This window comes from Anas acuta, chromosome 2, assembly GCF_963932015.1.
Source record: "Anas acuta chromosome 2, bAnaAcu1.1, whole genome shotgun sequence".
Lineage (NCBI taxonomy): Eukaryota > Metazoa > Chordata > Aves > Anseriformes > Anatidae > Anas > Anas acuta.
In genome coordinates, this window is record NC_088980.1 from 136,209,740 (window position 1) to 136,222,520 (window position 12,781).

General features: G+C 35.0%; 1 protein-coding gene across 8 annotated transcripts in view; it reads left to right on the forward strand.

The window, feature by feature from the left end:
* VPS13B (vacuolar protein sorting 13 homolog B) overlaps nucleotides 1–12,781 on the forward strand; it is a 459,168-nt gene that overhangs the window by 192,747 nt on the left and 253,640 nt on the right. For all 8 annotated transcript variants that reach the window (XM_068672350.1, XM_068672346.1, XM_068672349.1 and 5 more), the window contains one exon: nucleotides 3,100–3,209. In XM_068672350.1, the coding sequence (XP_068528451.1) occupies nucleotides 3,100–3,209 (110 nt within the window). The remainder of the gene's footprint in view (nucleotides 1–3,099; nucleotides 3,210–12,781) is intronic.

Sequence of the window (12,781 nt, forward strand, 5' to 3'; positions counted from 1 at the left end):
GCCCGTGACACCAAGGCAAGTGACGTTGAGGAAATTCTCTCAAACGTGCAAAGATTGTGCGTGGTGTTGGGCTCGATCTTGTTTTTAAGCCGTTTTCTAGAGAGATGTAATAGATAACTCTGGCAAGAGCTGGGATCTGAAAACGAAACCTAGTATGGTATGGATCTAAGGTCTGCTTCTTTTTTTTTTTTTTCTTTTTTTTTTTTTTTTTCTGAAATGTAAATTTAATTAGGAGGAGAAAAGGGGGAGGGGAGAAAAGAAAGTTCACCACAATCTTAATGAAATCCAGGAAACTCTAGTGTTGCATCTTGACAGAGAGAAAATAACAATTAATTTATTCTTTTTTTTTTCTTAACCATGTAAGGAGCCTGCTGCCAACTTACAGCTTGGTTCTCCCACAGAGATTGCCGTGAAAACTGGGGGGGGCGGGAGGAGGCTTCTTGTTTCTTGGAATGAAAACTCAAGTTTAAGCTTGGGGGGGAGATAAATCTGAGAATATTTTCTCTGATTATTTAGTGTCTTATTTTGAGGCGAGCCGTTACACAGATAACAGCGTTATATAGGTGATTACATTGCTCTGTGAACAGAGCAGCTGAGCAGCAAACATGGCAGTAAATTTCGGTAATTCAGAGTGACAGAAGTGGCTTGGTAGGAGGCCAGAATTACCTTGCAGTCAAATTGAAAGTCAAATAGTGCCATTGCTTATCTAACTACTTGTATGTTAGGTTTTTTTTTCTTCTCCCCAGATGCAAGCTATCAATGACAAAAGACAACTGGAAAAATAAACTCTGTTGCTCTCCATTCTACCTTACATTAAAGTTTTATGGGGTTGTGATAGTGACTTCATGGAAGTTAAAAGATAGTTTCAGTTCAAAGCATGGCTTAAGTGTTTTGAACATCTAAGTTTTAGCTCGTTTTTTGCAGTAAACAAGAAACTAAATTGAGTAACTAGCAGCATGTGCTACAGTAACACTATTTTTTTTTTCAAGAGTCTGTTGTAAATATGGGATTTCTGTTGATTTTGCCTGTAGGCTGACTTTATTCCTCACTCTTTGGGAGGTCTCTGACTCCCACTTGTCATATCACATACATTAAACCTTTCATTAAGTATTGCTGACAACAGGCAGTATCTCTTAAAGATGCAGGATTCTCTCATTTTGGCATCCAAGTATCTTATAAAAGCTAATGATTGTAGCGTATACTTTTATCAATCTGTTACCTTCTGCTTCCATTTTCTAGTTTCCTCCAGATCCTGCTGCAAGACACATTCACTGCTGTTCTTACTTGCACATTACCCTTTTATTTTATGCTCAACATCAGCTTTGCCTTAAATTGCAGATTTATTTCTAAGGTTTATTGCTGACATTTAAAACCATCAGATCACAAAGACTATTCTAAGTATAGGAGCTCCTCACAGTGTGTGTTCCAACTCCAAGCCTGTGCTAGGCTGGTGATTTATCTTTGTGTATTTCTTGACTGCCATTTTCCCATTGTACTTGTCAGTCTTTGCTTGTGTAGCCCTAGTTTGATTGGACTTCTGCCATTTGGAATTGAGCAGGTTTTAAGATTTTGTTCTCTACAATAAGTATAGAACTTATTTACTTTTTTGTTTGTTTCTGTGATATATTATGTTTTGAGGAATATGGTTTCTCGTTTTTTTTGGAAAGTATGTTGAATTGTGTAATAAACCTTTTGGATTTAAATTTATTATTAAACTCAGATTGCTGCTTAATTATATTCTTCAGAGTAAATACATTCGATATTGCTTTGGAACTAATTGATTTGGAACTAACATGATTTCTAGAATTGTAAAACTACTGTCATTCTGTAGAACTTGGACTGGACCTTCCAGTAGCTAGGATTTCTTTTTTGAATGTGTTTCATTACTTACTGGAATATGTAATTTCATTTATTTATTCATTACAAAGTTGCAAAACTTGCACGAAAAGACAGCAACTTAACAATGCTTGCTGTACTTTTTCAATACAATCACTATCTTTGTGTTATATTGATCTATTTGCTTGTGAATCTTGCAGCTCAGTCAGTTTCTGCCACAAAAAATAAACTTCAGTGAATAACAATACTTTATACTATTTACAGAAAAGTCTCGCTAAATTAATGCACGGTTAGATTTTTAATGCAATCAGAAATGAAATAGTGCCTCTTAAATTGGGCTTGAGGGTGTCTGGATTGTGGTATGCTAAGACTTCTAGTTACTGAGAACAGTTTTCCTCCTGTTTTATGCCTCAGTGATTCCCATGTAGGTGTTACTTCACAAGCATATGTAAACTGTGAGTTTACTTTTAAGAAATGAAGTTACAGTAGCCCTACCTTATAATCCTACAATTTCAAAAATCAGATTTAAAGAAAACAAAACGTATTGTAAAACTTAGGTTAAAACTCTAAAAGCACACAATACTAAGACTAACAACAGTAGCAGAGTAGAAAATTTTGCCATATTTTACCCAGCAAGTCTGCTAAAGAGTATTTATGACCGCATTAACACAGAAAATGTTTGTCTTGAGCAGAACACTAACCTAGAGTAGAACTAACTTTATTAAAAGAGATTAAAAAAAAAAGAATCCAGTGTCCTAAACCAGGTTTTTCTCTGTGTGTATGGGGGTGGAGGAAGGTCATACAGTCATGTATTATATTCCTTTCTTTGTGTCAAGGGGCATTTGACTCATTTCTTGCATAACTGTATTGTTGGCAGAGAATCCAAGTAAAGGTGTTATGTGTATTGTTACATGCTCGATTTCTGTGAAAACAGTTTTTCTTGGCAAAAAATAGTAACAAGAAAGATCAAAATGCAGTTCTCTGCATTTTGTGTGTATGTGCACGTCTCTAAGAATAGCAGTGCTGGCAAGTTTCTCATTTTCAGAAAGTTATTGAAATTTATGTGGTAATTATTACTCTTAGTAGAAATCTTACGTGAGTAAATATATCTGAAGTACAATCCAAACAAAAGTCTGCATCAAAGGAGATGTAAGTGCGAGAAAAAAATGAATATACATGGAGATTCTTTATATGGCAGTTATTATTTTCTGTGAATATATATATTCTCAAAATGTATTCTATTTTCTTTTCCATGGTGTATAGGTGCAGTACTGTTGTCCAGTGTACAAGGATTAGCGATTAATGTTGATCCAGTGCTTTATACTTGGCTTATCTACCAGCCTCAGAAACGACCCAGTAGACACATTCAGCAGGTATGTATCCTTGGAGTTAAAGGAGTGGAGAGAGGGAAAACTTTCTCTTGCATGTCTACCAGTAGTGCATTTTTGTTCCACATGTTTTTCTGTTGCCTTGTTCATTTTAGTTTGCAGCACATAGTGTTGATCCAATTTTTATTTATTTAACATGTCAAATCTTATATATTAAAATTCTTGTTTCTCAGCATTTTCATTTACGGTGTTTAAGTAAAAGAAAAGGGTGTGTTTTCTGATGGTCCTTGCTTAGGATCAGTTAGGTTTTAGTCATTTGGGATGGTCTATCAAATAATTACATAATTTTGTTAAAGAAAAATCACTACTCTTATTAAAACCAATTTTAATAGGAGATGAACCATGCAGGTCATAACTTGATACAATTGAATGCTGCAATGGATTCTGTATATAAAGTCAAAATACATATTTGCATGCAAAGTGCTTGGAAGAGATACAGGAAGTGAAGGCTGTGGGTATATATGGCACAGTGCTTGCTTTGAAGTATTCTTGATCATAACCTTCATCCTGCAGACTCCTGACCTGGAAACAATCTGGAAACTTTTTGCCTGGTTCTGAACTTATTTTTTCACTGTTGTTTGGCAGACCAATACAGTATTCTAAACCTTAAATTTGTCATAACTGATCAAATGAGTGGTTTGTTGAGCGTGATGTGCTCTCTCAGTTTTAAGTCATCAACTGTTAAGTGGCCAACACAAGAATCTTTCACTACGGGTCTCATTGCCAATATACAGAACACTGTGCACATTAACCAGGCTTCATAGTTGGCCCTTGAAATGGGAGGATTATTATGATCTGCAAATGTTTCTGTGTCTTGTGTGTAAATGACCTTGTTATGTGTAATTGTCAAACATTCAAGTCCAATTAAGCTCGTTCTGCACCAACACCATTTGAAAAACTTAAATGTGTGAATTGCTATTTTATCATTTTAATAACTTTGCATTTTTAAATTACGTTTAATTTTTTCTTCATTCTTGCATCATAACTGGACTAGATATTTCCAGATACACCTCTTTTTAAAAAATTGGACCATTAATGTATTTTTGCAATACTGTTATGTATCTTTCCAAAATTTAATTGAACCTGTTCAAATATTCATATAAATGACAAATGTTCAAATAAAAGACCTTCCTTAACATTAATATTTGTAATCTGCAGTTAAAGTGTTTCAACTGCCTTTTTATACCGAAAAATAAGAATAGTTTAGCGACTACATTAGAAAACTTCTTTTGTCCATGGTCTTGATCAACAGCGATTAATTAATTAAACTGGTTAATTTCTATTCATGTATTTATTTATTTGTGGAATTTGTGACCTTAGCTTATACAGCCTCCTAAAAGTTGTTCTATTCAATTTCTAAGTAAAATTAGTTTCATGCTTCTAGTGTTACTAGCTTGAGTTGCTTGGTCATTTGAAATGGTTTTAAATGTGAATTTAGAAATCTGTCAACATGGCAGTAGTTCCACCGTTAGTATAACTGCAATAATTTGCTGCAAGTATAAGTAAAAAAAAGACAGTGTCAGCCATGAAGAAACTTGAAAAGATATAATACCCTTATTAAAATATTAACAGAATACTTTTTTTTTTCTTCTTTAAATAATACTGTAATTATTCTAGGATAAGGATTCTAGTCAAACTTATAGCCTTGTATATTGTTTATTGGAAAAGGTTGAGTTACCATAGTCTGGTGTAGCAAAATGCTCTGTGCAGCCATCGTGATTTTTGAACATTTAATGAAATAATTCTAAAACATGATGCTTTCAAGCACGTTATCATCAAAATGTTATTAATTGATAAAACTCTTTTCTTCCTCTAACTGTCAGTCTTACACAATTGCAACAGGAAAAAAAAAAATCTTAGAATTTCTGTGTGTGATTGAAAGATTTTAGATGTTAAGATATTTTAAATTTTAATATCTGTTATATACATTTTTTCTCCCATTTTGCATAAGTCAAGACTGTTTAATCTGAACATGTAGTCAGAAAATCTTTTGGTATGCTTTGTTCCATTTGTGCATCTTATCACGTCGTAACATTTTAAGTGTGATAAGGTAAATCAAGCTAAAAATTTGGGACCACAACTACTGCCCTGTAAACTTATTACACGCAGGGTACAGCTGGGTTTATCTGTGTTCCCAGAGACAAGCATGCCTTTTAGTACCTGAACTTCTTCAGATTTGTTTGTCTTTTAACTATTACTTTGAGACTCTTAGGTTTATAATGCCAATTTGTCAGCGTGCTTGCTTACTGAAATACTCAATATTTGTAGTGTAACTGTCTGGCGTAGTTTTGTCTGAAAGCATGAAAACAAATATCAGAACCTTTTTAACTTAGTTAAGCTGAAATGAGGTAGGACAGAAGCATAACATCAAAACATTTTCACAAAGCACATAAATTTTCAATGATTTTTCCATGAAGCCGTGCTGTCTCTCCTTTAAGATTAATGTGATACAGCCATGAAGAAATGTAATTGTCTTTGGCCTTATTGAGATTTTATTCAGCTGGTACAGAGCAATGGGAAAATGGTGTTGAGGTGTGTGGGGTAAACTCAGCCCAATGAGGACTACCCCTTTTCATTTATTTTTGTTAGTTTCTTGTTTAACCTACCTCTGCACCTTGCGTTCCCACTGTCGAACCAGTGTGACATCTGAAACCACTATGTTACTCAGTTTTAAATGGTTGTTAGTGTTGTCCCCTCCTCTACCCAGTCTATTTTGTACAGATAGATTATAAACTCTTTAGCCTTGTCTATATAATATCTACTACAGTAAGTCAGATGTCCTGATATGTTCTTAGATAGTGTCTGAAAATTAATGATTAATGATATGATTAATTATAAATGATTTTTTTTTTTTTAAGTCTGAATAAGGGTAAAAAAACAGAAGTACAGAGAAGCTATTTAAATAAAAAGTTAAGTTTGGCACAACAAGCAGTGAATATAAACAGGTTCTTAATATATCTTGGCTAGAAGTGAGACATTTTTAAATCATTAGTTAAGAGTACAGTAAGGTTTTCTGCTTCTTCTAGTCTTGTCAGAAGGAAATTTTCTATCTTGTTCCAATACAGAGTTTTCTGTCTTTAGGAACAATACACACAACAGTTGTTTGCAGAAGACTGAATTTAGTGTTTAAAGAAGATGTTAGAATTTGGAAGTTTGTTTAATGATGCACAACAATTCCATGTGAGCTATCTATGTATATTGTTTGAGTTGTATAGATCATTCTTGTTCACATTTATTTAAAACTTGGAAAAAAAAAAAAAAAGGAAGTTTGGAAATACAACTGGTCCTTTTTTAGGCTTCTGCATAATTTTTTAAATACAATGGAATATCTGGAGCCAGATGCTTTCAATGAATGGCATTTTAGAGTATTACCTTTTATTATAAAGTGACTATGCATGCCAAAATGTGGATGCTGTTACACATTTGAATAATAATCTGTGTGGTTGCTGTTGTGACTATATGGTCAGTGCTCTAGGGTAAATAGATGTAAATGTAACTCCTTTTTTTTTCTAATCGGCCAGAGTTTCAACATGCTTCTATAAGCTTTCCATTGTGCCACTTGAAGAACAGAAACAATGAGAATATTGCAGTCTAAAAATCCGTGAGACTCTCTTAATGCTTCCAGGAACTGCTTTTGAATTTCTCCCATGGCTACTAGTAACATATTTTAGGGTTCTTAAGTTTCTTTGCTGAAGTGAAAGCATTTTGTAAACTAAGTCTCTTCTACATTATAGACTTGTCCATTATCACCTCTTAGCTAATTAGTGATACTGGGCATAGGTCAATATAATACTATTTGGAGGGAGCATAACTGGATTTTTAATCTCAAAATAGTAATGCTTCTTATTAAGTTTGGCAGAGGTAAAATAAGTTTATATATACAAAACACATACAAAAGAGTTGTTGTGTGCTTTTGATGTGCTTATTTTAATGTTTGTTGCAAGCTTGTATTTTGTAATTTTTTTTAGTAATAGAGGAAAGTGTATCTGCTTAAACATTTTGTAATAGTATATCCTACTTCCTATTTGTATGCTGTATAGTACAACATGCAGCATGTTTTCTGTAGAAGGTGATACAGAAAAATCAATGCTGCTAAAGTTTGTTTTAATCAGGAATAGAATTAACACTTCAAACATCTCTTTAAACTGAACTTGAGGCAAGCTCTTTAATTTTCTCATGTGTGAAGTCTGTAATCCTGGTACTTATTCCAGCAAGTTGTACAAGGTCTTGCTCAATAAAAAACTTGTTCAGTGCTCAGTCCTCTTCACAGTAATAAATAAATAAATAAAAGTGCATACTTATGTTCAACAGGAAGCTCCTGTGCTTCTCTTTGTACCCATTGCCTGTTGTCTCAGTACTGGGCACCACTGAAAAGAGCCTGGCTCCATCCTCTTCCCAATGTCCCTTCGGTTATTTATATATAATCATAAGATTCCCCCTGAGCCTTCTCTTCTCCGCGCTGAAATGTCCTGTCTCTCCCAGCCTCTCCTCATAAGAGAAGCTCCAGACCTTTGATCATCTTTGTGGCCCATCATTAGACTCCTCCCAGTATTTCCATGTCTTTTTTGTACCGTGGAGCCCAGAACTGGACATAGTGCTCCAGGTGTGGCCTCACCACTGCTGAATAGAGGGGAGGGATCAACCTCCCTCCACCTGCTGTGATGCTTTGCCCAATGCAGACAAGAGTATCATTAGCCTTCTTAGGGGCATGGACACATTGCTGACTCACGTTCAACTGGTGCCCACTAGGACTCCTAGGTCCTTTTCTACAGAGCTGCTTCCCAGCTGGTTGGCTCCCAGCCTGTGCTGGTGCCTGGGGTTGTTCCTTCCCAGGAGCAGGACTTTGCAGGTCTCCTCATTGCACTTAATGGATTTCCTGTTAGCCCATTTCTCCAGCCAGTTCAGGTCCCTATGAATGGTTGCGTGGCCCTCACAGTTTTGTGTCAATTGAAAACTTGCTGAGGTTACACACTCTGCCCCATCATCCAGAATATTAATGAAGTCATTGTATAGGATTGGGCCCAGGACAGGCCCTGTGGATTACGTGGCTAGTTACTGGCCTGCAACTTGACTTTGTGCCTGATCATTCCACCAGTTTTGGATCCACCTCCCTGCCTGCTCATGCAGCCCATACTTCATTAGCTTGTCTCTGAGGATCTTGTGGGAGGCCGTGGCAAAAGCCTTACTGAAGTCCATGAAGACAATATCCACTGCTCTCCCCTCATCCATCAAGCTGGTCAAGCATGACTTCCCCTTGGAGAACCTATGCTGACTACTTCTCATGACTTGTCCTACATATGCCTGGATTAACTATTCCATCACCTTCCCAGGGATCAAGTTGAGGCTGGCTGCCTGTAGATTCCTGGTTCCTCCTTGAGATTCTTCTTGACGATAGTGACATCTGCTTTTCTCCAGTCCTCAAGCAGCTCACCCAGTTGCCATGATCATTTAAAGAACGTTGAGAGTGGCCTTGTGGTAACATCTGCCAGCTTTCTCAACGCTCGTGGGTGCCTTCCACCAGGGCCCATTGACATTCTTATGTCCAATTTGATTAACTATTCTCTGATCTGATGCTCTTTTGGGAAGGGTGACACATCTTTGTTTCAGTCTTTCCTTCTGGAATCTGGGATTTCTAAAGGCCCATTTTGCTAGTAAAGACTGAGGTGACGAAGGCATTCAATTACTGAACCTTTCTGCTTGTGCGTTTCCTGACTTTGTATTAGCGTATATTCCAAGAGACAAGGAAATATTGTAGCTTGTTTTTTTTTGTTGTCGTTTTTGGTTTTTAGGACTTTCTACTCCTATTCTAAACTCAACTGAACACGGGAAGTTAATATTAATAAGACTACATAATACTTGCATTTTTCAAAACTGTTTTATATAGGTTTCAGACTTAATACCCTGAATAATGTGTAAACAGAAGAAAATAGTCATCTTGGGTCAGGAAAAAAGGTACTTGTTATCATGAGTGTTTTCACTTCATCATCAGCTGGTGGTCTTCCAGATATGCAGCGTAGCAAGCATTACATGCTGCTCTGTCTAGAAAAAGACAGTACTGGTAGAATACCTTTCTTGTTTGGACCACTGCACTGTGTATATAGTGTTTAGTAATCAACACCAGAAGGCTTTGCAGGCCAATGTGTTAAAAACAAAAAACCCTAGGACACCCAAGATACTATATTGTTAGAAGTGGCAGCAGTTGTTGGAATTGATTTAGTTAAGTTATATTAATTTATTCCTCAATAATACTGAGCTGAAATAACTTGAGACCTGGTGCAGAGCAAGGAGTAAAGTTTATAAATCAAAGTACTGTAACTTAAAGTTCAAAACTGATTTTCATCTTGGACTTGTCAGCTAAAGACATCTGAGAGAGGTGTTTTAATTAAGCACTTTTTGAACATTGTGTCACTTACAATATGTACAACAAATTATTAGTTAAAAAAAAAAAAAATCCAACAACCAGAACTTTATCATTTATTTGCAAGTTTAAAAAGAGTGAATTCATCATACCATCTTGTTAGTAATCCACTGTGTAACAGTTCTGACGTTTAATAGATTGATTCTCAACTTCAAAATTTTAAGCTTTTGTTTTTTTTTTTTTTAATTTTAAATTAATATTGCAAGAATAAATTTTTAAAAAATATCCTTTTTGATTTTGCTCTCCTTCAGTTCAAAACCTGAAGAGTAGATAAATAATATTGTGGAGAAAGTTATTCAATGGTAAATTTTATGTACTAATATCTGCTGTATTATATTACTTCACAGTTTTTATGAAATGGAAGGACTAAGAAAGATTTAAAGATATCAGTACTTCTAAAGGTATTATATTGGAAACATGGGTGACTTTTCAAAAAAAATGACCTTTTGATTGCATGGTTCACTTCAAATTAATCAGAAAATTATCACTGGCTTTGGAAATACACTATATAACATTGTGCTCTTAAGATCTACGTTTTCAGAAGTAAAACATTAAGAAGAAGCCTGATAAAAAGGCACTTATTCTGATTTATATGTATTCTGTGTAACTGCTCAAAGGCAAATTAGTATATACCAGATGCGTTGCACTCCATCCATATGCTCCATATAAAAATCACATATTTTACATTATTTGGGTGTTAAAAATAATCACATTTCTGGTTCCCTGAATTTGGTAGACTTTTCTGAAATACATTTTTGTTACCAACATTTTTTTCAATAACTGTTAATAATCCGTGAAGTTGGAGCAGCAAATTCAATAGATATCTTCCATACCCTGCTTGATGATTGATGAGCCTATGCTAGATTTTAAACAGGGCTTAAACTGGCATAGATATTTTAGAGTTGATTTTTCTTTGAAATGTTCTTGTATATGTCAGCCAAAATTGGTGCTCATTTGTTCTTAAATACTTTATTCTGCATAGGTTGTTTTGGTAAAGCTGAGCTTTATGTGTGGCAGCAGTAGCTGTGTTCATGTAGTATGTGCACCAGTTGCTTACTTGCTGCTTTTTAACAGTTTAGTTTTTTAACTCAGATTATGTAACATATGCTTACCTAAAACCTATGTGTTTCTTGAAAGCACTGTTGAATAGATATGCTTTTTAATGCCTTATGAAAGATTAATTTGAACAGAATTCAGGAAAGCAGGAAAGATGCAACTATATAGAGTTATACTTATATACTTGTATATACTTATATACTTATATATATTCTCGTACATATGTTGGTTACTATATGTTCTATATGTTTATATTGCCTTCCTCTTAAAAAAAAAAAAAAAAAGCTGCATTTAGAGTCATTGTTTCCAGCAATTTAATATTTTATTTTGACTATTATTTGAAGATGTTTTCAGTTATGGCATTCTTCATTTTGGTAAACCAGTGGTGTTTTTATCACATTTCCTCTCTTATAAAAGCCCTTGCTTAGCTTTACACCAATAAATATTTAAAGAATTCATTTTCCTTGGCAAAAAAGCATTATCTATACTTTGATGAAACATCACGTATATGATACTCTTTGCAGTGAAAATATGAGTGCATGTAATTACGTTTTTCTCAAATGCATAATACTGTAAAACCTCTACTGTTTTTCTGTATTTTTTTACATTAATAATTTCACTAAAATTAATCATCTTATCCCAGAGAAGACTGAAACTATCAAAAACGTATACCTACACATATCTGTTTGTATATGAATGTATATGGCCGCACATTTCTGCCATTTTCTTTGGCTGTTCTGTAAGCATGTGTGAGTGTTACTGTCTAATAAGTGTTTCAGAAACGGAATAGATCTAAAAACCGCAGTGCACAGAGAACATCCTTAGTCATGTACAGGAGCAGTGAAGGAAACAACATTGCTCCTCTTCCAGATTCATCATTTTAAAGCACTGGAATTTAATATACCTATACGATTCCCAAATCCAAATTTCTCCTTTTTCATCAACATCTATGCCATGGAAGTTTTTATATCCCAATTCAAAAACAAGACTTTTCCATTATCTGGGTAGGTAGATTAGAGAATTGGCCTATAGCAATTCAACTTCATCCATTTTTTCCCCTCAACTTTTTTTCTACTCCTTTTGCCCTTTTTCTACCATTATTTTTGGAATTATTCTGTATTATAAAATCCTGCCATTGCTGTATGGAAAGTTAACTGTGAGCTCAGGATATTATGAACTCTTGATCCCATCTTGGACTCAATGATCTCTTTCAACTGAACTGTTTGATTCTATGGCTTGGTAATTCTTCACTCAAGTGGTTTGCACAAGAGGTCTTTCTGCAATGTTTGCCTAAGAAGTAGTTTTGTCATTATGACGGTCAGTACACTCACTTAGAACATGTAATTCCTGTAATTTGAGGAATTACTCAAGGTGTCTTTTGGAATATTGCAGATCTTTGTGTCTTCAAGAGCCAAACACTTCTGATAATGAATGCCAGTGAAAAATAACACAATATAAGGGTGAGTTTCAGTACCTTAAGGTTTTTGCATGTTGTAGCAAAGTTGGCTATTGAGGGTAGAACTATGTTGCCCTACTTTAGTTCTAGTTTTTCTCTTCTACCTTGATAAATAGTAGGAAGGGTTTTGATAAAAGCAAGCATGTTTCTAAATTAGACATAATTATCTTCTTGGTGCATCAGTGTTTCTAAGACTGTGGTAAGTTTTGATTTCTGATAGGCAAAAAGCATTATGCTTATGCCTATTTGGATCTGTCTTCACATACAACAAGGAGCACCATTGTTTCTGAAGGCTGTAGGAATGAAGTTAATGCTTGCTTAAGGAGCAAGAGCTACATGGGACTAGAACCTTTTATATGGTACTTCAAAGGACCCGTGAAAGTGCTTTCATCAAATGATGATGTAGGGCTTCTTGGCTGGCGTAAGTCTATCACGTAAGTTTGGAAAGATTACAGCTCATCAACCAGTGGCTGATCTTTGGTCCTGGCAGAAGCACTCTTTCTGAGCATACCTGAAATTTCTAGCTGAAGTCACAGAATTTCGTGTAAATTTGCAAGTTCATCTGCTGGGAATGAAACTGTTTTTGTGAGCCACAGAGGTTAAGCTTGCCTAATGTTTTTAATTAGG